Source organism: Artibeus jamaicensis, unplaced genomic scaffold (assembly GCF_021234435.1).
Source record: "Artibeus jamaicensis isolate MK-2021 breed Jamaican fruit bat unplaced genomic scaffold, CSHL_Jam_final contig_47, whole genome shotgun sequence".
NCBI lineage: Eukaryota > Metazoa > Chordata > Mammalia > Chiroptera > Phyllostomidae > Artibeus > Artibeus jamaicensis.
In genome coordinates, this window is record NW_026521848.1 from 2,710,426 (window position 1) to 2,737,217 (window position 26,792).

At 53.1% G+C, this 26,792-nt stretch overlaps 1 protein-coding gene across 10 annotated transcripts in view; it reads right to left on the reverse strand.

The window, feature by feature from the left end:
• Positions 1 to 26,792, reverse strand: part of SIPA1L3 (signal induced proliferation associated 1 like 3) — a 238,064-nt gene that overhangs the window by 70,864 nt on the left and 140,408 nt on the right. For all 10 annotated transcript variants that reach the window (XM_037141856.2, XM_053667554.1, XM_037141857.2 and 7 more), the window contains 6 exons: positions 23,194 to 25,001; positions 18,287 to 18,417; positions 10,930 to 11,118; positions 10,097 to 10,271; positions 7,642 to 7,745; positions 4,949 to 5,106 (listed from right to left, as the gene is read on the reverse strand). In XM_037141856.2, the coding sequence (XP_036997751.2) occupies positions 4,949 to 5,106; positions 7,642 to 7,745; positions 10,097 to 10,271; positions 10,930 to 11,118; positions 18,287 to 18,417; positions 23,194 to 24,703 (2,267 nt within the window). In that variant the 5' untranslated portion in view covers positions 24,704 to 25,001. The remainder of the gene's footprint in view (positions 1 to 4,948; positions 5,107 to 7,641; positions 7,746 to 10,096; positions 10,272 to 10,929; positions 11,119 to 18,286; positions 18,418 to 23,193; positions 25,002 to 26,792) is intronic.

The window sequence follows — 26,792 nt, forward strand, 5'->3', positions numbered from 1 at the left end:
CCATTACCTCTGTTGCACTCCCAAGTTGGGGGCCGCCTAGGTGACCTTTCGGGTTGGAATGAGCCCAGAGAGCATGCGGCCAGCAGTGAACACAGTCTCAGGGACACCCCCCGCCTGCCGTGTTCTCCTTTGCTCCCTCCCTGGACAGCAGGGCTGGGGAAGAAGCGCGAGGCGGAAAAACGGAGGAGAGGCAGGCGGGCCCCTGACCACCGGGGCTTCCGGGCAGGAGCAGCCTTGAGCTTCAGTGGAGGAGATTCGCCGGGTAACTTTGGAGATTTTCACGCGTATCTTCAGATATTCTAATGACCAAATTGAGTTGAGACTCAGTGGCTGAAGGGCAATATCTAACATGGAGCAAACAGGCCACAGCACCTGCCGGAGTGGTCACGCAAGGCCAGGGAGTATGACTCTTGCTGAAAGACATTTCAAGGGGCTACAGAGTCCCCGGGAGTTATCTGTTTACATAACGACGATTCAAAAAACGGTACAAGTTGCTGTAACTGAGTGAGCGCTAAGTTCGACAGGCTTATCTTAGAGCACTGTACTCAGTCTCTATAGTAAACTGGAGAGCATGGGGTTAGAGGAGACTTCCTACTGTAGAACAACTTTAAAACTGAGATTCTTTTAATTTTAAAAAAATTTTACTTATTTATCTTTAGAGGGGAAGGGAGGGAGCGAGGGAGAGAAACATCAATGTGTGGTTGCCTCTCATGAGTCCCCCACTGGGAACTGGCCCGCAACCCAGGCATGTGCCCTGACTGGGAATCGAAAAGCAATCCTCTGGTTTGCAGGCCCGCACCTAATCCACTGAGCTACACCAGCCAGGGAAAACTGAGATTCTTAATTAAAACATATTGCATGAACTCTGAACACCATGTAAGGCCTGTTCAAGTTTTGACTCCCAACCCCTCTCCCCAACCTGACAAGCCAGACAGTGCGGCATTCACTCGATGCCTTCCCCCTCGGGCACTGGGATATAGTGGCCCCTACCCTCCTGAGCCTTTCTTTACTCTAGGAGAGACATACTAAACAAAGGTGCTCACAAATTAACTTACAAAGACAACAAAGAGAGAGTGGGGTATGACAGAACAACAGAAGGACCAAACTCTCTGAAGGCATGACAACCAAGCCGGGACCTGAGGCGGAGCAGGAGCCAGAGGAACAGCAACAGGGGCGGCTGCTGGAGGCAGTGGGCTCAGCAGGTGGCCCACCGGGAGGAGCTCCAGAGGAGTCAGAGCGCAGAGAGCCGAGAGCAGGAGACTCCTGCACGGTCACTGGGGGTGGGCCAGGCGGGGCCCTGACGGTGTGTCCGCACTTTTCATCCTGATCCTGAGAAGCCGCACTTTCCCAATCTGGGCCACTATGCACCACTGGTGTCACTGCCACTCTCTGCTCCACTCAGCGTCCTGGAAGGCGGGTTTCCGAGGACTGTCCCTTTCACCTGTGTTCCCGGGCCCTCTGGCTTCCAGCTGAGTTAGGCCAACAGCAGCATGGGCAGATGACAGGCAGATGACCGGAAGGTTAGAGGAGAGAGAGGGCATTTATTTCTCTTCACTGCCTCTCCAGGGATGTGGTATTCATTTATTTTTACCGCCTCCCTGCAGGCTGAGAGAGTGGCCGTGGCTGCAGTCCTTGGTCCTTTACTCACAGGCACAGCTCCTGTTGGTGGCCGCTCTCCCAGAGCCATGGCTTTTCCTAGCTTCCGGAAACCTCTCCCATCTCCCTGGGACCTTGTTAAGCTGAGGGGGTGGGGTAACGACTCCCTGCTTCTTCTGGCCCCTGGACACCTCACTCTCCTGTACATGTTCCCCTGACCGAGCCACACTGTTAGCAGTCAGCTCATCCATCCCTTCAGTTAAAACCCTGAGGGGCACATCTGTTTCAGGTGCCAGCCAAGAGCAACGACCAGACTGAAAATCTGCAAGGATCACTGCGGCTGCCCCACGGAGCGAGGGCCGGAAGGGACCGCGGCCTGCGCAGACTGCCGAGGGAGCTCCTGCCGGACGCCAGCGATCAGGCAGACCCTGGCCCCGCACCTGGACCCTGGGCCTGCCCACGTGACCGGCGGACAGTCTGCCCGGCGACCTGCTCCACACGGGCAGGCTGCACCCTGGGCTTGGCTGACGCCCCTGGAGCAGCGCAGGTGCTCAGTAGGGATTAAAGTAAGTTAAAGATTTAAATTTAAAGTAAATTAAGAATTTAATCTTGGAAGGACAAAGAAGAAACAGATTTCTACCAATGTACAGTATGTGTAGGTTTGACAGCAAAAGGCATTTCCCAGTGGAGAAGTTCTTCAGAGGCCACATGGATTTTCTTCTGTGGGAAACCTGGTGGGCGTGTCCTTGTCCCCAGGCAGAAGGATGGAGGAGATGACGTCACCAGTTCGACAGCACTCTAATTAATGGTACACTCAGACTGTGCTTTACAGATGTGAATAGCTCTGCAACTTTTCCATTCAGTACTGGGGTGCTTACAGTGACAGATTTTGGCTTTCCCCATGGTCCTGGTTCATGATTTTAAGAATCATGAAACTACGCTGCTGAAGGCTCTGGACGATCAGAACAGCTGGGCCCTCACTCCCCCAGCAGCAGGGACTGGGTTTTTGCAGCCCACAGGCTGCAGGGATGCTGGTACGTGTGTGGAAACGGCACACGGAATGGGAAAGAACAGCAACTCGGTGCACAAGCAGGAGATGGTGTGACCACCAGGTCACCTACTCACGGCAGCTCATTAAGTGTATTTAGAGTATCCATGGTTACTCAACAACTGCTTTCTCAGTGTCCACGGCGTCTGGGCCAGGCATCTGTCTAGCCAGCAAAAATGTCTCTAAGACCCACTCTACAGCAAGCACGGTGCCACGCAGACACGCGAGGGGACCACGACGTGGGGCTGCCTTCCAGGGAGGAGAGCCACGTCGCTCAGGCATCTCCACAGCGTGGTGAGCACTGTGACAGAACGCGCTCAGGAACGCGGTGGGGACAGGGCAAGGTCTGTCCAGAGAGGAGCTGCCAGAGGGGACAGAGGTAAAAAGAAGGGGAGGGTGCAGCTTTAGTTGCGTCTTGAATATTTTCTTTCTTTAAAAATAAAGGAAAGAGGAGAGCTGAAGCAAACATGGCAAAATGTTAACATCTGTTAAATCTGGTGGTAGACACATGGGCGCCTGTTACATTATTTTCCGTACTTCTCAGGGGGGTGGGGAGGGAAGAGAAGAAGGGTCCACCCAACCCGGCTCAGCCCCCGCCTCTGATGTGCGATGAGAGGGCTGCTTCCTCCCCCTGGTGTGTGCACACCCACGCACAGCACAGCTCCACCTGCCCTCACCAGAGCTACCTTTCAGCTGCCGAGGAACATGGGACACCGTGTAAGTGACCTCAAGCCACAAGGCGTAGGGGCTCATGGAGACCCTGCAGCACTCCCAGCACGGTGGTCCCGGTCAGCAGGCGCTGCACCCTGGGACCCCTTCCTCCTCTCGCATTCCCGCTGAGGGGACTCGCAGACTGGCGGTCCCACCCAGGACGCCAGGGCGCCTACGCACGTGTCCTGACCCGGTCACTCTACTTCAGGAGTTTACCCAGCTGTAAGCCTGGACACATGTTCAATTACAGTATAGACAGATTATTCATTGCAGGATGGACGGTAACAGCAAGTGACAGGAAACAAGCCAAGGACCCTGGACAGCGGTGGTGGAAGAGTCCCAGGCGTCCAGAGGATGGCGTGTCGCGGAGCACTTTGCCAGCTGGTTTGGAAAGGTCCCCAGTACTCCTGAGTGAGAAGTCCAAGATGTGGGCTGTGTGTGATTCGCTGCCATTTGTATTAAAAAGGTGGAGAAGGAATACTCGTACTTGCCCATATGTGCACAGAATATTAAAGTGCACAATAAACTGGTACCAGGAGTTGCCTCTTGTGAGGGCCACTGGGTCGTTTGGGGTTAGAGGTGGGAGAGTTAGATCTTCCTTTACTTCTTTACTTTTTGTATTTTTTGAATTTCAAACCGTTTTCAAAAGACAAAAAACAAAACAAAACAAAACAACACATCCTAGCCCATTCCGCAGCATCTGCAGTGCTGCTCCAGGGTCAGTGCTGACCTCGACCTGGGCCTGAACTACTGATTGGCTGGCTTCCAACAACCACAGCTCCATCCTCACCCCACACCAGACAGCTGTCCACTTGGCCTCTGGGGACGGGGTGACAGCTGGTGTGCTTGGGGAAGACAGGGAGTGGGTTTAGGCCTCTGTCAGTTGTTCATCTTTGAACTAAAACACTCAAGCAGCACCTCCTGAGGGGGCCCTGCCTGGCCTGCCTTGATTCCTCCACCTTCTTATTTCCCCTTGGGCCATTACTCCTGTGCATCTTTCAGTCCACACACCTGTTGCCCAGGTATGGCCAGTGGTTTTTCTCTTGGATGGACACCTGACCGCCAGACGCCTGAATAAGCCTCCATTCTGGAACTTCTCTTCCTGGGAAAGGGCAAGCTCTTCTTCTGCTGGATGTGCAGATGGAAGGACGTTACGCTCAGAGCTGCCAGCAAATGAAGCGGTGGACAGGCAAGTGGAGCGGATCCAACTAGGCCTGAACGCGTCATTCCTGAGGGCCAGGGTATGTAACTGCCTTTTTGTCTTAAGCCAGACTGAGGTGGGTTTTCTGTCATTGTAACCAAAAGATTCCTGGAAAATACACATCCCAAATGGTTTTCTTATCAAACCTGGGGTGCCATGCCCCTCTGTGGTTGAGAGTATTTTCTCAGAAGGTGTGGGAGTACGTGGACAGAGTTCTCCTACTAAAGCACAAAACACAGGAGGCAGCCCACCTGAGCCGCCGCCTGCACCCTGCCTCTCTCGGCACGCCGCCTGGATGCCAGAAATGGCTTTTTGGACTTCCCGAGTGTGCAGGGGGTGGGGTGGGCCAGTCCCCCGGGCGGCTCCCTGGAACCACACACAGAGGTGCGTACCTGTAGCAGACATTGTCGGTGCAGGGGTTGTGAGCTCGGACAATGATGAAGACGTGCTGAAAATGTGAGCGGATGTTCTTGGGGGTAAAAGGCAGTGCCCCCGGCTCCTGGAAGATGATCGTCACAATGTCATTTCCTATGTGCCTTTTCCGTAGCAGCTGGGAAATGGGACACAGAATAGGAGAGGAAGCATCACAGGTCAGCCTGGCTCACGGGTCTTGCCTGGACCATCACAGCAGTCTCCTGTCGCCCTATTCCCACCCACCCCACAATCTGAGAGCTGTGGACACCTGGGTCAACCACCTCTCTCCCTGCTCAGAGGCCTCCTTACTCAGCGTCAAGGACAAAGTTCCCACGTGGCCCAGGGAGCTGCATGTCATCTGCCCCCGTCACCTGACATCTGTATCCACACTCCCCCCCGGCTCACTCTGCTCCAGACACACTGGCCTCTTGCTGCCCCTCAAACACAGCAGAAAGATTTCCTCCTCAAGGCTTTTGTACTGGCCATTCCCTCTGCCTGTAACATTCTTCCTGCAGACCCCCTATGCCTGCCTGCCTGCCTGCCTGCCTCCTTCGGGTCTTGGCCAAAACGTCATCCTCCCAAGCAGGATTTGCTGACTGTGTTATCCAAGACCTCACCCCTCAACAGCCCCACCTCTTCTGTCCCCATTCTCTAACGTTCATCAACACTTAGCTAACAGCTGCCTTTCCCTCTCCCTTTTCTTTCGTCCCCTCAGATCATGTGAACAGGGATTTTGTCGGTTTTGTTTGGTGTCCACTGCCATATTCTCAGTGCCTGAAACAAAGTAGGTGCTCAAGAAACATCTACTGGAGGGCAGCATGGGCTGGTGGCCTTCAACAAGTTGAAGGCCGAGCTCACAGGTGACGGCTGTGGCAGGCTGGAGACAGCTCACAGGGCCGATCCAAGGCTGCTGTTCCTTCCCTGAGCTGAGAAGACCTGGGCGACTGTGGCTTCATGTTGGTCTATGGGAGCCCTGTACTCTCTCCCCTGCTTATCAGTCCGAGGAAGACTCTGTTACCTTTGCAGGAATGACAAAGGCACGGCAATTTTACCTATTTGCTGAAGCCACACTGCTCTTACTGACACCAGTCTAACCTTCACGGCACGGGGAGGAATTCACAGACTGGAGCCTGTGCAGTGGGTTCCATGGAGGTGGCCCCACAGCGTGAGGTACAGACACACCCAGCAGCACGACTCACATTAGTCTGTTATACTGTTGGTTCTTTGTGCGTGTTTTAAATGGAATTAAACAAGATTCCTAGAAAAAGTACCCATTTATTATGGCTGGCACTTTACACTCATCTTAGTTACAATCCCACTCATTCTTCACCACGATCCCAGGAGGCAGCGCGCGTCCGACTCCTCCCTGATGAGGACGCTCAGGCGCACGAGCGTCACATGACCTTCTACGTCACCGTCATGGGGGGAGGGCACAGAGTTCAAATCCACTTCTGCCTGATTCCAAAACCCAAGCTCGTCCCGCCATGCCTCCCAGACACCCAGGGGTAGGTGTGGCTTCCTCTGCCGCTCCCGCCGGGCCCTGCCTCCTGCTCGGGGTTCACGCAAGGAGGGACCTTTCCCGGGCACCCCGAGACACTGCTGCCACCATGCCATCCACTGCTACAGAGGACGACCCCGAGGCTCAGAGAGGTCAGATCATGCTGCTGGGGAAGTGGCAGAGAAAGATCTCAAACTCAGGTCTAACTCTGAGGCTGCTGCTGTCATAGCTTTTTTCATAAGGTTGACCTTATGAAATCACTCACTTAGAGGTGACCATTTTTGGCCCAGAACATCTACAATGTCACCAGTATCAATTGAAAAAAAAAAGCCCTTCCCAAACCACTGAAAGTCTGTGGGGTTTCTGTTCATCAGGAACTAGGAAGATGAGCTCGCGGACCGGCTCTGCACGGCGCGTGTAGGAGAGCAGCCTCCCGGCAGCAGGCATTAGCTGCCCACCGGGACTTTTCCTCTTCCTTCTTTTGGCAGCCACAGCCAACCGCTCCGGGAAGGCACCTCCCTGACACCACTCCCTCTCTCTGTGGGTGGGCATGTGCTGCAGGCTTGGCCAATCAGCCCAGTCCATCCCCACCCCAGGCCCAGGGACTGCCAAGTGAATGGTCCAATGAAATTCAGCTCTGAAATCTTTCTGGGACACAAAGAAGGCAGAGCTCTATTTGCTGCTACTTGGGAAGACCTATAAATAAGGCCACTATGAAGAAAACCAGAGGTGAAGAATGGAAAGGATTCCTAACACTGTTTAAATGCCTGGACCCAGTCATACCCAAAGCTGGTTCTTCCAGCACTTGAGAAACATATAATGTAACGTAATCCTATTTTATGTGAGTTTGGTTTGCATTTCTGTCACTTGCAGTTGAAATAATGTTCATGAAGGATTCACTTTTTCCCCCATAGGGTCCCCGGGGACTCAGGAGACCAGTGGGAAGGGCTGGAGTGGCCAGAGGCCAGCAGGGGGGCCACCAAACAGCTTAGAAAAAACTAACATTAAACACCACCTGACCCAGGTGATGTGATCATGGTGCAGAGGGTCCAAGGCCAAAGGCCTCCAACTGCTGCCCAGGACGGTACCCGCTGAGCCTGGGGAGAGACTGCCTTGGGGTTCAGCCACGCGAGAGCTGCCAATCACGTGGGCCCCCCCCCGGGCACTACCGACCTGCTGCCTGTTGTTGGGGGTGTAGGGGAGCAGCGTGGACACGTGGAACATGATCTCGTAGTCCTGGTACGTCGTGTAGAGGGAGTGGGTCCCCGTGGAGTCGGCTGAAACAGAAACGCCTGTCAGTGCCACGCTGCCCACACCTCTGGGCCTCTGCCATCTCCACTACCGTCTGAGTCGGCTTTTACCTTGGTGTTTTCACTTAACTCCACTCCTTAAAATGAAATACCTTTAGATAAACAGGAAACCTCACATTATACACCAACCAGATTGGTAGCAATGCAGGAGTCTGACAATCCAAGGGTTGGTGAGGATGTGGAACAACTGGAACCGCTTATGCGGCTGGTCAGGTGTGTACATTGGTACCACCACCTGGGAACGTTGTTTTTAGCAATAGCTATCGAACCTGAAGATGGGCCTAACGGGTGACCCAGTCCCTCCTCTTGGAGGACCACAGTCCAGATGATTACACACATGTGCCCTGGGATACAGGTGCAAGTATCTTCCGATGTCAGCCACGAGAATGGATAAACAGACCGGTATAGTCATACCGTGAAAAAAATACACGGCTACGAAAAGGGATGAGTCCTGGTCACCCCAGGGCTGAATCCCAGGAACTTAACGACAGAGGAAAGGTGCCCACCACAAAGGAGCAGAGACTGACTGCATCCGCGTTACACTCAGAAGCAGGTAAAGCACACTATGTAGGTGTGCCTATAAAACAGCAGAACTGTGAGGGGAAAAAAGCGGAAACTGTTGGGGTCAGGATACTGGCTACCTCTTATATGCGGGGACTGTGACTGAGAAGTACAACTGATCACTGCCTCCACGTTTCAGCAGGGAAACTGGGGCACAGGCGACGTGCCCAAGGTCACCCGCAGTGACGGACAGCAGGCGATGCTCATCTGAGAACTAGTTCTCTGTAAGGCACTGCACTAGGCCTCAGGTCCTCAGAGCGAGCCAGTGAAGGTGGAGGCGGCCAGGTTACGGCTGTCACTCAGTGGAGGATGTTGGGAGCAGGCAGCCGTCTGCGAAGGGGGAGAACAAGTCTCCCGTTCCTGTTCCTGAGTGCACTGCCCCTTCAGCAGTTCACCGACAGAACCCCAGTGCTCGCGCTCACACGTGCTGTGGGCTTCCCGTGCCAGGAGGTGTGAGAGGCCTGCGCCCCATCAGCACACTGTGGGCGACGCCCTCCCTCGGAGCTCTGGGAGGCTGGACGGGTCTGGTGCCCGGGGCCGAGTGCAGGCGCAGTACGTCAGGTTGAACACAGTGTTCCTCAGGTAAACGCAGTTACTACCGTTGCTTTACGGATGAGGAAACTGAGGCAGAGAGAGGCAAAGCCGAGACCACAAAACCAGCACCTGGCACAATAAGATGCTTATTCCTCGTGCCACCTCCTTCAACGGAGGAGGCAAAGGTGATGCTAAGGATAGCCACAAGCGCCTACTCAACTCCTGATTCATCCCTCTACGCTTGGTCTTCTTATCTAGGCCTCCATTTTCCAGATGAGGAAACTGAGGTTTGGTAAGGCAAGGCACAGAGTGAGTGAGCAAGCTAGGGTCCCATCTTGGGGTTTCTGACTCAGCCTGAGTGACTAAGCCAAGGTCTACAGCCCACGCCCACGCTCAATGGGTAGTCCTCTCCCCAGGAGCCATGCCAGCTCACAATGTTACCCTCCACTGCTAACCCCAAACTGCTTGTCATGAATCACTGCAACCCATACATCGCACACTAAACTACTTGTGTACGTACACGTGTGGGGGATGCTCTAACACATACATTGTACCTACCACACACCTTAAGCAACAGACCACCACCAACAAACTAATGAGTCATCTTCCACTTGTATACACCTTCCCCCTGGAGGGCAACCACCACCCTGACCATCATATCTGTCACTGCCTTGTTTTCTAGAGTTTTATTATGTAATAACAAACCTCCAAATACTGTATTGAGTGTGGTTTTAAAATAACTGTTCTGCAAAAGGCATCATTCAGTACCCACCCTTCTGAGACCTACTGGCTACAGTCTTACAAGTCGATGTGTGTGGCACCAGTCCGTTGTCATCACGGCCATGGCGCAGGCTGCTGTGTGACTGTGTCACAGTTCTGTCTGTACACACTAGGCTCTGGCCAGGGCCTGCGGTTATGAGTATGCAGGACATAGCCCAACATGCGTGTGCATGAGTTCTCAGAGGACATGTCTGGCAGTGTATCTGCCGAGACACACAGAGTCGGTGAATTTTCAGACTTAACCAGAACATGTCCGGCCCTTTTCCAAAGCGTCTGCCCCACCTGCGCTCCCACCAGTGGGGCCCAGAGCGCCCACTGCCCGGTGCCCTCCTCTGCGCACCACCAGGCCCTCGTGCCGCCGCCCGTCGGGCGGGCGGGCGGGTGTGGGGGGTGCTCGCCTCATCTAACTGCTATCGAACTGCCCCCCCCGGCAGGCCACTCACTCTTGACATCCAGCTGGGCGGCGTACTTGGTGAAGCCCTTTAGGCAGACCTTCTCGCCGAGCAGGGAGAGGAACTCTTCGAAGGCGGGGCCGGCCTCCTCGTTGTTGTACATCTCCTCCTCCGAGCTCTGGCCCGCCCTGCAGTAGAGGATGCCCACCTTGTGTTTCCGGGAGAGCTGCAGAGGCGAGAGCGGCTTTATGGAGGCAGGCCAGGAAGAGATGTCCGAGGGCACGGAGCGAAGGGGGCTTTCTCGGGCACTGAGCCCAGAAAGCTGCTGGAGCCACACAGGAATTTAGCGCCACAGCCGGAGGAAGGAAAGAGGCATGGGGACAGGTCCCAGTTGTCCCTCTCCCTCCTTCCTGTTCCAGAGAGGCATGACAAGGTGTCCATCTCTCTACAGATTCTCCTGGTCACTGGTGCCTGGGCCATGGGCAGATACCCGACCGAAGTGCGGGCCGGGCAGAGGCTCTGCTGGGCTGAGAATCAGTGAGATGGTCTCTGCGAGCAGCTTTAATTCTCACAGGCACTCTGGGGGCCGAGGGAGGGTCGGAGAGGCAGAGGGGGCCAGTGTGTAGAGGGAGGAAGGGAACACGAGTGTCACGTGCGCATGCACACAGACGCACACTTCTCATCCCTAGACGATTCTCCTCTGGAGACCCGGTCCCATTCCAGCTCTTGGCTTCCTCAGAATTTGATGCCAGATTCCTTTTTACTGACATTAGCTTAAGAAGGTTTCTGGTTGTTTTGGGAAAAAAAGTGACCAAGACAGAAAGAGGTAACAGGAGTAGGGTCGCTAGCTGTGCCCAGCAGCTCCCGCCCTGGTCCCAACTCACCCCTTGCTCGTCGAGCTTCAGCAGCTGCTCCGTCACCTTGGGGGTGTTGAGAGCCAGCCGCAGGCAGTGGATGTTAAGCTCGGGGATGACATACTCCAGGGCATCCTTCAGGGGCAGGCCCCGGCCGGTCCCATGCTTCGTGGCTGTGGGCGTGGCGTCCTCCAGGATGGAGCCCCGGAGGGTGATGAGCTGCTCGAGGAGAGAAGGGACGGTTAGGAGGCTCTTGGGAACCAGGAAAGGATCAGAACACAGGAGGGTATCCTGTTCTCAAAGCAACAAGTGTGATGGTCAGTCACTTGGGCTCTAGGGCCAGGAAGCCCTGGGTCTGGGCCAGGAAGTCCTGGGTCTGGACCAGGACTTGAACTTGCTGCTTCTTGGCTATGTAATTTTGACCAAGTGACTTCCTATCTCTGAGCCTCAAGTGTCTTCTTTCTGAAATGGGTACCGTGGTGCTATCATACCCCCAAAGGGGTGTTGGGAGGACTAAATGAGACAGCACATGGAACATAACTCCGTCTGTTTTAACGAGTACCGACTGAGCACTCCTAAGCGCCAGCCCCGTTCTAGGCACGGTGAACAAAACAAAGACTGGCCTCAGGGAGCTGACATTCCAGTGGGGAGATAGATTATGTGGGGGGGAGTGGGAAGTATAATGAATAAAACAGGCTCCATGAGGTAGGCATTCAAGTGAACACTCGAACTGTCAGTTTTACAATATTTTATGTAAACATATGGCTATAAGCTCTTATGTAAAACACCCGCCTGGCCCAGGTGTCAGTACCAGCCTGGGTGTTCAACTGTGGCACTCATTTTCAACGTGCTTTCCTCAATAAAATCACGACCGGTGCACACACTTTCTTTTGGGTTTATGCCTTGGTCTGTGGTGGGACCTCGGCATGTATGTTTATGTGCAGTATGCATACATGTACTTACAGGTACACTGAAACGCACACATTTTTACTATAAGGCAGGTGGCTGTGCTGTACAGCCAGGGCTCTAGTCAAGCCAGGCATGACCACCTCGTCCCCTCTCCCAGAGGCTGCCTTCCAAGTCTTCCCTGCAGCCGGCCGGCCACAGGACTGGTTCCGGGCAGGGAGACGGGAAAGGGGTGCTGGGCATGAGGAGGAGTCCTGGGGCAGAGTCCCTCTGGTAAGAGGCGAGCCCCCCACATCTGCCTATTTCTTTTTGCCAGGACATCTCCAGGAGAAGATGCTTCAAATCGAGGCAGCAACCTTGTCGTCATCAGGAAAGAAACGGTAACAACAAAAACATCACAGAAGAGTCAATCCCGGCAGCCAATTTCCTCCAGAACTCTTGTTAGATAATGAACCCATTTGTTTTAGCAATGGCCAGTCAGGTTTTCCGTTACTTTGTAGACAGTAATTTCTACCTGGTACACTTAATAATGTCACAGTTGTGAAGGGTTCGTTCACTCTGTTTCAGGTATTACAGCAGTTACCTAGTTATACGTACAGGTCTGTTTAAGAAAGATTCTACTGTCTCCACTTTACAGATGAGAAAAGTGGAAACTCCCAGAGGTTTTAGGCGTTTTATCTGAGGTCACCACAGCTAAGTGGCTGAACCAGGATTCGAACCCAGGCCTGAGCTTCTCTAAAGCTCACGAAGTTTTTTTGACTGTGAAGTATAATCTGCAACACATGTAAGTAGAGCTGAAGGAATTATCATAGAGCGAACACCCAGGTAATCACCACCCAGATCAACATTCCCGGCTCCTAGAAGCCTTTCTGGGGCGCCCCCCCACCCCCCGACCAGGGCAGCCTTATCTTGACTCATGCTGTAACTCACTGCTGCCTGGTGTTGGGGCTTCTGGTAGTTTGCGCGCTTCTGTTTCTGAATGCTCTAGGTGTGAAATTTGACCATGTTGCTGCAGGAGGCTGACATCTTTACCACAATACGTTTCATTCACTCTACTGTTGCTGAGCACAGAACCTGCCTCCAGTGCTTGACCATGGTGTGTTAGGAACAGTGCTTGTGAATGGCGTGTCAGGAACGTCCACAGAAGCATCTCTCAACGCACATGAGCACATTTCCTTTTGGGCTCATACCTTGGACAGAAACTGCTGCACTACCAGCCACGTCAGTATTCAGTTATATGGTACTGCACACAGTTCTCCAAGTGCAGGTACTAATTTGCACACCCTGTCTGAGAGCGCCTGTTGCTTTGCACCCTCACTAACGCTAGCTCGGGCTTCCATCCACAACGCAGTGCGGGCCAGCAGGAGATGCCCTGCCGGGGGCAGGCACAGCAGCTCCAGAACCACACCCAGATGGCGCAGCCGTACAAGGAAAAATCCTCCCGAGGAATTGTTACGAGCACCCAAAATACGTACACTTGGGGCAGTGGTTTAAAGGCTAAGGAGGATTGGTGCTGACTGGAAAGACGTGTTCACCTGAAGTCAACAGACGCAGGAGGTGGCAAAAATAATGTGCTGAGACTTCGCCTCTACATACACACCCACCCACCCTGGTGCACCAGGCCCTGGGAGCGGGCGTGTGCGGAAGGAATGGGATGGCCTCACGTTGGGGAGTTCCCTGTTCTGGTCTCAGTAGCTAATAAACAAACACAGCTCTCTTATCATAAGCAGGGCAGTCTTAAAATAGATCATGAAAAGCAATATTGTCTTGTGCTCTGCCCTGCCAATCTGGGCAGCCCTGGGACTGAGTTTCAATCAATGCACCAACAGGATCAATGTGTTTGTCACTGGCCGATACTGCACCACAGTGCCCTCTGCTGGGGCCAGGGGACAGGGTGGGCCAGAAATCATTCTACCATGTGGGGGACAGGTGGCCTGTGGTCACATTTTGGCTCTGATGACTTGACCAAAAGTCACTGCTTGAAAATCTCCCTGAGCTTCCCTTCTCTGCTTGGGACAATGAACAGGGCACTGACAGGGTGCGATGCGTGGCCACTGCTACTCTCCAGCTGGTTCTGTCCACTGTCATGTCCACCCTGGGCTGGGACAGCAGTCCCCTCTAGGCTGCCCTCCTTCCACCCTGCAGTCGCCCGCCCGAGTCCTTCCTTCCGCAGCAGCGCTGAGTCAGACCATGTCTCCGCTCTGCACTACCCTGTACTGACTTCCTGTCTCTCAAATAAAATGTACATTCTCTGCTCTGCCTGCATTTCACTGAGGGTAGTCAGGTGAGCCATGAAAGGGCCCCAGGGCCGGGTAAGCAAGGAGGTTCCTTTTTACATGGATGGTTCTCCACCATCAGCCCCGCCTTTAAGAACCTTCCCTGGGTGCTGGTCAGGTGCTCAGCTGGCTGGAGCACCGTCTTGTGCACCAAAAGGCTGTGGGTTTGATCCCCAGATGGTTGGGGCACATATGTGAGGCAGCCAGTCAGTGCTTCTCTTTCTCTCTCTCTCTCTCTCTCTCTCAAATCAACAAACATATCTTTCAGGTGATGATTTAAAAAACAACAACAACAAAAAGCACACTTAGGTACTGCTCAAATTCCTAACAGTGAATGACTTACTTTTAAATAAAGAAAAAACCCCACAAAAATCCCTTTAACCCTAACAAAACTCAGATCTGTCAAAAAATTCACGTGTGGGGGACTGAATGGAATCCAGTTGTCCTGGGAGGCCAGGCAGTCCCTGACTGATTGGGGAACCCAGTGTCACGGGACTGTCACTGCCAGCAAAGGGGCTGAGGACAGGGCAGCCCTGGCCTGGGCTTGTCCTGTCCAGCCTCAGGGGTGAGGACCCAGGGGCTGACGTTTAGGTGTGTGCTGCCAACGGCGAGCTCCGAGTCCGTCCCTGTCCTGGCGGGGAAGCTCGGTGCCGCCAACACTCACTTCCCATCTGCCAGGAGGTGCAGGCCCGCTCGACTGCCTGCTTGGCGACCGGTGGTGGCCACATGGGGCGGACCAGCTGGCTGGGCCCCTTGCTCTGGCCCCCATGCCTTGCTTTACAAGAGCCTGATATGTAATGAAGAGGAGGCCAAAGCTCTGTCCGTGAACTCAATCAACCCTTGCTCCCCAGCGTGGCCCTCTGACCTCAGCAGCAGCGTCACCTTAACATCCACTGCTCACAGGTGCCTCGAAGTAAAGCCATCTGCCCAAGGTCACACGGCTACTGAGTGGCAGAGCCAGACCAAACCCAGGACTGTCTGCTCTGGGTCAGATTCAAACTTGCCCTGACAATGAATGTGGTGAGTAGTTAAGAGGATGGGCTCAGGACCCAGGCTGCCTGGGGCCATGTCCAGCTCTGCCACAGGGGGACCCTGGCAAGTGACTCTCCCTGGGCTTCAATGGCCCCATCTGTAAAATGAAGATCACACTGGGAACCACGTTCTGGGACGGCCGAGAGGATCTGGAGGGTTAGTGCATGTAAAACACTTAGGACAGTGCCTGGCGGGAACAGGTGCTACTGCTGTTACTACTGTCACCACTGTCGCTGCTGCTGCTTTGGGGCTGTGCAGTCACCTGCTCTGCTTCCACGACGGACAAGGCCTTGGGAGGGGGCCAGGCAATCCTCGCTGGTCACTGCCTCTCCCTCTAACTGCAGACAATGAGGTCCTTGGGCCTAAGTGCCCAGCACCCAGGACCCGGGCCCAGGACCCGCTGTGTGTGGCCTGCGTATGTGAGGACAGAGAAAGGGCTGCTTGTGGTGGTGAACCTCACGGTGGGCCAAAATCCACATGGCCGACTGGAGTGTGACAAGGGGACACTGGAGTGTGAGATCTCTCCCCATTGCTAACTTCGCTGGCCCTCCCCAAGTGCAGGCCCAGCAATCTCACTGAGCCCACGGCAGTCCCGAGGAACTGGAATCGCCACGAGGGAAAAAAGCTGTCAGAGAAGGAGCTACACACCCCAGGTTTCACAACTGCTGAACGGCCAGACCAGCACCCACACCGGGCCTCCCTCGTACTTATCTCTCTTCCTTGCTCCACCTTCCACTCGTCTCACGAGTCACGCTAATTTACTAAGGTGTCTCTTGTCTGCCTCCCCCACAGGCATGCAGTCCCACACGCGTTTCTGCCGCCTCGTTCAGGACTTCCCACCCCTCGGCACACAGCACGGGGCTGCCGGAGGGTGGTGCTGAGTGAATCTCTCCTGGGTGGATAAAGCCCTGACCCGTGGCCCTGAGCCTCGGCACCCGCCCTGGGGTGGAATGGATGCTAGTTTTGTGGGTGTAGGGGGTGGTAAGTGGACAAAAGCAGGCACAAGTCACAAGTGGCAATAAGCCAGTTTCAAACTTACTGAAAAGGAACCATAGCAAAAATATTACGTCCTCAGCTAGCATCTCCACACCCAGGTCTTAGGACTCTCAGAATGTGCAACGAAGTCTGGAATTTTAAAAATTCATTCTTCGTATTCTATTTTCATTAACAACAACAGTAACAACATAAAAATACTGGCACTAAGTGGAGTTCACGACTCGTGAATGGGTCTGGCACACAGGCTAGGCCGGCACTGAGATCCCAGAGGCGGCTGAGCTGCGGCTGGAGCGCAGGCCCGCGCCTCACCCTGCCACTTACTGGAAGGTGCTCTGGGCACGTCCCCTAACCTTTCCATGCCTGTTGCCTCACCTGTACGTGGGTAACAACAGTGCCCTCACCACAGAACTGTCGTAACATTTAACCGAGTGAACACACATAAAAGGGCACAGAGAGTGCCCAACACGGTGTTAAGCAGGTGTCTGATATCACAGCAATTGTAGTATTATTAATATTTGATTGTCACTATCATTTCACCCAGCTGTCCCTGCATGTCACACAATGGTCTGAAACAGGGTGAGCTGCCAGCTCGCGTCCTGCCCCATGCTCGTTGGCCTCCCCTCAGCTGTCACAAAGCTTCTGTGTCATCACACTGCCCCTCGGTGGGTGAGGGGCTGGGTCCTTGCTGCAGCACCTGCCAGTGTGGATGAGGCCCGGGCTTGCCTGGCCCCACACACTGTCTGGGCAAAGACCAATCCCAAGGGGCAATGCAGGGCTGAGAGAAGGTCCCATTTTAGGGGACCTTCCTAGCTGATAAACGCCCCCTTTCTGGAAAGGTGTTTTGGAAAGCTGCATCATTTCTGCTGGCCCGGCTCCTCTTTTTGCAGAGGAACCACCTCACTGCCTCCTCCAGGGGGCGCTGATGGAAATGTCAATCACAGTGCCCTGCCCCTGGACTCTGGGTGGAATTGCATATCTTAGATCTGGCCAGTTTCCTCTCCCATCCCTGATGACAATGGCTGGCCCGGGGCACGGTAGTGTGATCCAAGCAGAGCCAGTCAGTGTCCTTCCCAGAGATTCGGCAGATAAGAGTGCCTTCCCTGTGTAGAAGCAGGTATAAAGATGTAGAAGACTTGAGTGGCCAGTCTCCATTTTCCCATGACATGGAGATTGTTGGTGGCACGAGAGGATGACGTTCACAACGTAAAAAGCAGCTGAGCTGAATGCAGAGATGATGAGGCACAGTCCCCTACTGACAACAATGGAGTGCCGGAAGCTAGCCCTACCCCTGGACTTGCAGACACATGAACCAATGAATTCTCTCACTTAAAAAGTGAGTTAGTAAGTAAAGCGCAGTTAGGTTTACAAAGTTAGTAGGTTTCTGTTACTCATAACTTAAGAACCTAATCAAGCAGGGTGTTCCAAATAGGCCTTGTTCTCCAGTCATTGCGGCCATGGAATCCAGGGCTTAGATCTCTGACAGCCAGGACACTGGGCTGCTCTGATCAGGACTCAGAGATGCACTGGAGTGTTTTGAGCCACGAGAGTCAGTCGGCAGCAGTCCTTGGGCTGCGACTTCCCAAATCCTGCCCTACCCACTCTGCAGGGCAGGCACCTCACGGTCCTGAAAGAATCCCCCGCGTCTCTCCCTTTATTTCTTGTGTTAACCAGAGTCAATTTCTTTCTGCAGATAGAACCCTAGGCTCCGCAGTGAGATGCAGCAGGTCCCAGTCCTGGCCCAGCCACTCATTCACTGATCTTAGACATGTTTAATTTCTGAGTCCTACTTTTCTGCAAAATGGTGACACTGCTCTGGCTGCTGTGGTGCAGTGGTTTGAGTGCTGGCCTGTGAACCAAAGGGTTGCTGGTTCAATTCCCGATCAGGCCACATGCCTGGGCTGTGGGCCAGATCCCCAGTAGAGGATGTGAGAGAGGCAACCACACATTGATGTTTCTCACCTTCTCTTTCTCCCTCTCTCCCCCTTTGTCTAAAAATAAATAAATAAAATCTTAAAAAAAAAAAAAAGGTGAGACCAAGAGGATTCGTGCTCGTGAGGTTGTTGGAAGGATTACATAGATGAAGCAGGTGAAGTCCCTGCCCGCAGAACCTGGCATAAAGAACGCACAGATGCCAGCAGCTATTATTTACATAACAGTAATGTGGCGATGAGACCTACCTCATGGGTCCGGAAGATGATCCTGTACTGGTACTGAGGCCCATGGTCCTTGTGGTCCTCCAGCTTTTCCCGCTTGATGCTCACGGCCACTGGCCCCAGCTTCTCATCCACACCAAAGTAACTGGCATGCTCTGTGAGGGGAGAGTAGGTGAGCTCAGAGTCAGCGTTCTGGTGATGTCTCACGGCAGGCCTGCTGAGGGGACAGCGGTCAGGGCAGGCTCTCAGGCCCAGTCACGGCCACATTCAATGGAGAGAACTTATTACACCACACCTGCTAAATCACACAGAGCCTCAATGCTCTCATCTGAGAAATGGGGGCCCTGACATTACCCACAATTCATAGAGCCAATGGGAGGGTGAAATGGAGCTGCAAATATAAAATGCTCAACATGGTCCATGACATGTAAGAAACCCATACTCATCATGATTACCCTGTATTTGCAAACGTTCATCAGCTTAGTTTCAAATTAGCTCTCACAAACTGGCTAAGATTCCAGACGTGGTTAAAATTCCAGCTAAAGAACCTCCTGGCCAGCTGAAGTCCCAGCTCTGGCCATGTTCGATGTGTGGCCCACAGCATTCGACAGACTTCTTATCGGTAAAATGGGGTCAGTGGGGATGGGCCCACCTCAGAATGGTTGTGAGGATTAAACAAGTTAGACACTCATTACCATCCCAGGGCATGATGTTTGTCACAGAAAAGGGACCAGGATTGAAGTCCCTAAGCATCACCTTTATCTGGTCACATTTCTACAGACCATTATTCTTTTTTCTTCCCTGTGTTGACAGAGCCCTGAACGAGTCATAGGAGGAAGTCCCCTGCCCTCTCTCAGAAATGACAGCTGACCCTACCTTTTCCTAAAACATGTGGTTGTTTTATAACCCTCCCAGAAAATCAGCTCTTCCTGACATGTAGCCCAAGTATCTCCTGCTTGTGGTAGACACCCACTGGCAGTCCGACTCCACCCAGGCCCACGGTGTCAGCACCCGCCCACTGCCAGAGGCTCCTTCCCACCCTGGTGCTCTGACGCCGAGCCAACGGTGCCTACTCTCGTGAGATGCTCCTGGTGAATCGAAGGCTCATCCAAGGCCCCCATCAGAATAGCACGTGCAGTGGGTTATTCCCCTGAATGGTCAGAGGACAGAATGACTACAATACCCCACAGATACCAGTTCATTCCTGAAGCGGTGGCTGGGTTTGTTCTTTTAAACCCACCAGTGCATACTCAGTACTTCCCAGTCCTGGCGTACAGTAGGCATTCAATAAACAATGATCAAATAATTAATTTATGAGGTTCCAGGGCTATAAAGAAATAATTTTTTAGAGAACACCGATTTTTTAAAACAGTTCCATCACCCTGGTTGGTGTGGCTCAGTGGATTGAGCACCGGCCTAAGAACTGAAAGGTTGCTGGTTTCATTCCCAGTCAGGGCACCTGCCTGGGTTGCTGGCCAGGTCCCCAGGTGGAGGTGTGTGAGAGGCAACCAATTGTACACGCCAATGTTTCCCTCCTTCTTTTTCTCCCTCCCTTCCCCTCTCTCAAAGAATAAACAAATAAAATCTTTTTTTTAATTATTATTATTTTTTGAAACAAATAAAATCTTAAAAAAAAAAAGTTCAATGGCAGTACTTACTACCAGGCTGATGAAGAACCACATGTTTTAACGTATAATCTTATCTGATCCTCACCACAGTCCTTTCATGTAGCATTTCTATGTGTGAGCTGAAAAGAATGTGTTCTTGCCCTGGCCAATGTGGCTCATTTGGTTGGAGAGCCATCCCGTAAACCAAAAGTCTGTGGGTCCGATTCCTGGGCAGGGCACACGCCTGGGGGGGGGGGCATGTACAAAAGCCAACCGATCAAATGTTTCTCTCCCTCTCTCTCCCTCCTTCCCCTATCTCTAAAATCAATAAACATGTCCTAGGGTGGGAATAAAAAATGCATTCTCTGTTGGACAGGTATAAAGTTAATATATATAACTATATACATATGTATATGTAATATGTATACAAAATGAATACATATTAATCTCAAAACCCAGCTCTGATGATTTAAAAAAATTATTTATTTTCAATTTTTTAGACAGAGGGAAAGGGAGGGAGTGAGAGGGAGGGAAACATCGACGTGAGGGAGAAACATCACTGGGTTACCTCGTGCAGGGGCTGCAGCCTAGGTATGTGCCTTGACCGAGAATGGAACCCGAGACCTTTTTGTTTGCAGGGAGATGCTCCAACCAGCTTCGCCACAGGCTAAGGCCTGATGGGTTATTTAAATCCACTTCCGCCTGATTTTTTTGGCTACTAGATCCGTCAATTTCAATAAGAGGCCCCGTCAGCTTCTCCCACTGACTGTATTTCTTCACTTCTCTCTATAACCATTATCAGTTTTAATTCACACACCCCTAAACCAGGTTGCCAAGTACAAAGATTCTTGGCAACTATTACAACTATTAAAAATTTAAAAATTATTAAAAAATTTTTGGTGAATTTTTAAATACCAGCATGAAGTGTCCTTTCAGTTCCTCCAAAAGTGCTTTTAGCCTTGAAATCCATTTTGTGTTGTACTGATGCTGCCTCGCCTGCTTTCTCCTGGTCAGCAACTGCCTGAAACTTCTCTCACCCCTTTGTTTCCAACTTCTGTGTCCCTTTGTTTCTGGGCATGTGACAATACTACAATCATATTCAGGAGACAGAGTCCAGGGAGCGAAATGTGTCACGCAGCTAGTAAGCTGTAAGACGAACGCTGCAAACCCAGGGCTGCCTGACTGCGGAGCTGAAGTTCCAGAGACAGAGCTTGGAGCCCTGGGGGCCTGCCTAATGGATATACGTTATGCCTGACTAGGACACTGCTTTAAAAATTTTTTTAAACTAGTTGCTGTGGAGTATTAGCTGCCTATCCATTTTTCCCTTCCTCCTTTTTAAGAAAACCCTCTAATCTTGGAGGAAGGAAAGACGGGTTGTGCCAAGCTAAAAACCTCTATTTGCGTAGCTTGCCTTGCAGGTAGAAGTAGCCAATAAGCAGAAACAGTTGGATGGGGCTTCTGAGAAAACTGTTTAAAGAGGACTGACTTGACAGGAGGTCTATCTTTTTGCCTTTGCAGTGTCCTCTTTTTCTCTGCCTGGAAACACAGATGAAATGGCTGGAGGTCCAGCAGCCATATTGGACCGGGAGACCACCTGAGGGCTGGAGGCCACGTGCTAGGGCTGGCGTTCCACTGATGCAGAGGAGTAACAAAAGCAGTCCTGGGCTGCTGCCCTCTCAACTTCTTCACGAGAGAAATAAACTTCTATGTTGTATAAGCCTGTTAAATGGTAGTTGTAAGCAATTCTGAACTGATGTAGCTGCCAGCATTAAAAAAATTATAAGAATCCACATTAAAAGAAAATCTGAATTCTAGCCCTGAGCGGTGTGACTCCGTGGGTTGGGCATTGTCCCCCAAAGCGAAAGGCTGCCAATTTAATTCCCGGTCAGGGCACATGCCCGGGTTTGGGGTTTGGTCCCCAGTCAGAGTGCATGTGAGAGGCAACCGGTTTCTCACTGACATCAGTGTTTTTCTCCCTCCCTTCCCCCCCAAAATACATAAATACATAAAGAAATAATAAATAAAATCTTTAAAAAAATTCTGAATTTCAGGAGAATATTGAACAAAATCAGAAAGGCTGGCAGCTCTGGGTCTGTGTGCATTCCCCGAGTGACGGCGATGAGCAGGAGCTCCCAGGAGCGGCCCCGGCCCCGTGCACCGCACTGCTGCATGAGTCCTGCCTGGGCTGGGGTCCCTGCGCTATGCTGTGCCGCCTCCTGGGATTGCCCCACTAGCACCAATGCACCTGATGGTGTACGAAGCCTGCCTCTCCCTGGTGTTAACGCCTTCCAAACACCAACAACTTCACCTTCAAAGGGGATCAGAACCTGCCTGCTTCTTCCCTACCTCCATCCCACACACGTCCAGTCACTGTCTCCTCGTGGGTCTCTCTACCCTCAGACGGAGTCTGTGAACACCCGAGTCACATCGGGCCTCCTGTAGTTCCAACGTACTCTGGGTAAAAGTGAGAGCCCTCGCCATGGACCACAAAGTCCCACATGACCTCCCCCAGTCTCCATCCCAGCAACAGCGGCCTCCTCCCTCCTCCACTGGCGCCCAGGGCTACTGCACTTGCTGCTCCCTGAGCTGGAGACACACCGTCCCCAGTCTGCACACGGCTCCCTCCCCATCTCCTTCAGCTCGGCACTCGAATGGCACTACGAGGAGGTCCTCCTGGACCATTCCCTACCAAACACTGCCACCTCCCACCCTGACACTCTTCTATGCTTTACTTTTCTCTGTAGCACTTATGGCCCTATGACAGCTTATATATTTTATTTATTTAGTTAGTTTTATTGTTTGCCTTACACCCCGAAGACATGAAGTGCTAGGAAAACAGGGTTTTTATGTTTAACTGGCCAACACTGTATCCCCAGGCTCTAGAGAGTGCCTGACACTGGGGTGTCAAACTCATGTCCACCGAGGGCCACATCAGCCTCAAGGTTGCCTTCAAAGGGCCGAATGTGATTTCAGGACTGTGTAAATGTAACTGCGCCTCAACTGGGGGCAAGGAGCTCGGCACTGCCGCCGGGCAGAAACAAGGCGCCAGGCCGGATAAAACAAGGTGGAGGCCAGATTCGGCCCGTGGGCCTTGTGTTTGTCACCTGTGGCCTATCACATGGGTGACCCAGGCACACGTTTGCTAAATAATTACGTGTCTATTGTCTCGCACAGCTCAAGGTTTTGGAGTGTCAGCCATATGCCCTGAGGCTTGCTCATCGCATCCTTACAGCCCCGCTCTGAGGCAGGGCCCAGCACACAGTGAGTGAATGAGCAGGGGGAGTCTCAGAGACGAGCCGTGGCCCACCCGCCTGTCCCAGTCACCTTTGCCCACAAAGTAGTCCTGGTAGTAGCGGGCACCCAGGTCCACGTGCTCGATGCTGTACTGCCGAGGGCGACTCTGAGTCCTCTGCTGCTCCTTGGGCACCTCCAGCACCGAGATGCTGGCGTTGGTGCGGTAGGTGCTGAGGGCGGGTTCGGCCAGGCGGCCCTCGCTCCCGCCCGGGGAGCCAGCAGAGGCCCGGGAGAAGCTCACATTGCGCTCACGTTCACCACCGATCTCATTGCGAAAGTGCGGGCAGCTGAGCAGTAAGTCGTTGCTGTTGTCATCCCCCAGGTCCTGCTCCAGGTTCTCCTTGCAGTTCAAGTCCTCCGTGCTGGTGAAGGCTGTGTCCAGGCCCCCGAGGCCATTAGCTCGCGACACTGTGAGGGACGATGCTGTGGCCGAGGCAGCCGAGGCCCCTGTTGTGGTGTTCCGCCTCTGGGTGGTGGACACCCTGTTGGCGGCTGCCTCATGGAGGTCAAACAGCATGCTCTGCACGTCAAAATGGGCAAAGCTCTTCTGGCAGACCCACGGCCTGCTGGCCTCCTGAGGGCTCCGCCCCTCCTCTGTCTCCCCTGGGCACCTGCCCATGTCGCCTTCTGGTTTATTGCTCCTCAGCTTCCGAAAGATGGACGAGTCCACTGCATCTCCACTGCCTAGGCCCCGCACAGGCTTCTTGCGGACCCTCTCCTTCTCCTTCCCAGGCTGTAGTGGGAAAAGGTTGTCCCTGGTGGGCTGCCCGTTGCGGGGGTCCCCTTTGGCTCCGGTGCCACCCCCGGTAAGGTGTGGGCCGGGATCTGCCGGGAAGAGCTCAGGGAGGGGCTGGGAGCCCCGGGCCCCTGGCTGCTCGCTGCGGAATTCACTGAGAATGTCGAAGAAGCTCTGCTCAGGCACGCCCTGCACGTCGATGGACGACGTGCTCCCGTATTCGCGGAACAGGGGCAGGGCACCCGCGAGCCGGGCCCCCCGTGGCTCCCCCACGTCCTCCACGTCACACTCACTGAGGGTGATCTCACTGCTGCTGCGGTGCCGCAGGGGAAGGAAGGCCCTGCCAGGGGACCTCGGCCACCCGTCCTGGAATTCTACGTCTTTGGACCTTCTCCTGGAGAGTCGGTGGAAGGCTTTGGATCCTGAGGAAGCCAGGGTGCTGGCAGGGGGCTGTCCATTCTGTATGCTCCTCATGGAATGGGCCACCTTTGTGGCCTTTGTGCCATCTGTGTCCTGTGAGGGGCTTGGGTTGCTCTGCTCTCTCAGGGCCTCCCTCTTGGGCGGCCAGTCAGCCACCCTGGCGCGCACGCCCATCTTGGGTACTGCAGGAGTGGTGGGACTGGGGCGGGTGGCGGTGGTGGCTGGGCTCTCACCAGCAGGCTGGGGCATGCCGCCGTTCTGGACCCAGAATCCCATGGGAGCATAGTCCCCTGTGTGCGGCCCAGGGAGGACGTCGGCCCCCCTGGCCCCACAGCTGGCTGCCAGGTCCACACTATCACCGGGAATAAGCCGATAGGTGGTCATAGTCCACGGGCACTGCAGTGCTATTGGCCCCCGGAAGCTGCGGAGTAACTTTATGGGATCCCCTGGCCCTCAGCCATTGTTCAGGGCTGCCAGTCCCAGGATGAAGGACGCTGGCTCCTGAAGCCTGACGGGAAGGTTGTGAGTCTGTGGAGTCCAATGCTCCACCATCGCTGTGGAAAACCGAGCCAGGACGACCTCAGGAGGCAGGTGTCGTCCCGGGGGCTCCACCTGAGTGGCTCAGCAGGGCAGAGCAGACGGCGGATGGTGGCAAGGGCCGGCAGGCTGCGGGGGTGCCATGCTGCAAAGGGAGAAAAGGCAAAGGTGAGCTGTGGTGTTACTGCTGCCCGAGACCCACTTTTCTTTGACACCTTCACTCAAAAAACCTTTTTGTCATGGAAATTTCTGAACATATCCAAAAGCAGAGAGAAGAGCATGAAGAACCTGGACACCACCAGCTTCGACAGCCATGTGCTACAGTAGTCTCCCCTTATCTGAGAGGTATCCTTCAAGACCATGAGTGGAACCCTATATATTATGCTTTTTCCCATGCATATATACCTATGATAAAGTTTAACTTCCAAATTAGGCACAGAGATTAGCGACAAGTTATAATAAAAATAAACAACTATTAACAATATGCCATAATAAAAGTTATGCTCTTTCTCAAAAGATCTCATTTTACTGCCCCCCACCCCCGCTCCCTGTGACGGTGTGAGATGATACAATGCTGTGTATCAGAATGGTGCACAACTGAACATTTATGAAGAGTCTGTTTCTGGGATTTTCCATTTAATAGTTTCAGAACATGGCTGACAACAGTTAACTGGAACCTCGAATAAGGGGGGAACTACTGTATTCGTCCTTTGTTTTATCTCTCCACCCACTCGACACTTTTTTGGTGGAAAGAGTATTTTAGAGTAAATCCCAGATAGCAGATGATTCAACCTATATAAATACTTTAGCTTCCTATGTCTAGTAGGTAAGGCTTTTAAAAATATAACTGAGACACCTTTACCACACCTATCCAGGTCAACAAGTGTTCTCTAACACTACGCAACACCCGCGTCTGCACTGCATTTCCCGCACCGACTAAAGGTGTTTGTGAGGCTGGCTGGTTCAAGCCAGGATCCAAACAAGATCTCTACTCCACTTTGGCAGATACGTTTCTTAAGTCTCTTGTACTTTACAATGCCACCCCTCTTTATTTGATGCAACTTATTTATTCTTTAAAAAGGTTTTGTTAGCCCCAGCTGGTGTGGCTCGGTGGATTGAGCGCGGACCTGGGAACCAAGCAACCACGGTTCGATTCCCAGTCAGGGCGCATGCCTGGGGTGCAGGCCGGTTCCCGGCAGGGGACGCACGAGAGGCCACCACACATTGATGTTTCTCTCCCTGTCTCCTTCCCTTCCCCTCTAAAGATAAATAAATAAAATCGTATAAAAAATTGTATATAAAAAAAGGGTTTGTTTTCTTTTTTAAAGATTTTCTTTATTTTTAGACAGAAGGGAAGGGAGAGAGAAAGAGAGGGAGAGAAACATCAGTGTGTGGTTGCCTCTCCTGCACCCTGCACTGGGGACCTGGCCTGCAACCCAGGCATGTGCCCCAACTGGGAATCGAATTGGTGACCCTTTAGTTCACAGGTCGGTGGCACTCAATCCACTGAGCCGCACTAGGCAGGGTATTTGATGCTGTTTATTTGTGGGGGCCACTTGTCCCATGGCATTTCCCACTTTCAGAATTGGACTGACTTTTCCCTCAGGGTGTCACTGAACATGTGCTCTGCCCTCCGTGAGTCTTGTCTACTGATGGCTGCACACAGAGGCTGCCCAGCTGCCAGCTTGTTCTGCACCCACCGGACCAGCCACCCCACCAGAAAGGAAGTCAAAATGACGGATGAGTCACCACGAGCACTGGTGGGTCTGGGGGAGGGAACGTTTCTAGAAACCTGCATGATTAATAGATACTATAGGCTGGTAAATCAGCTCCCATCCCTTCTTTCTAAGATCTCCTCAGTGGCTCCTGTGCTAGAATAAATTCAAATTCCTTCTGCTGGCCCACAAGCCCCACAGGATATGGCCCCTGCCAGTCT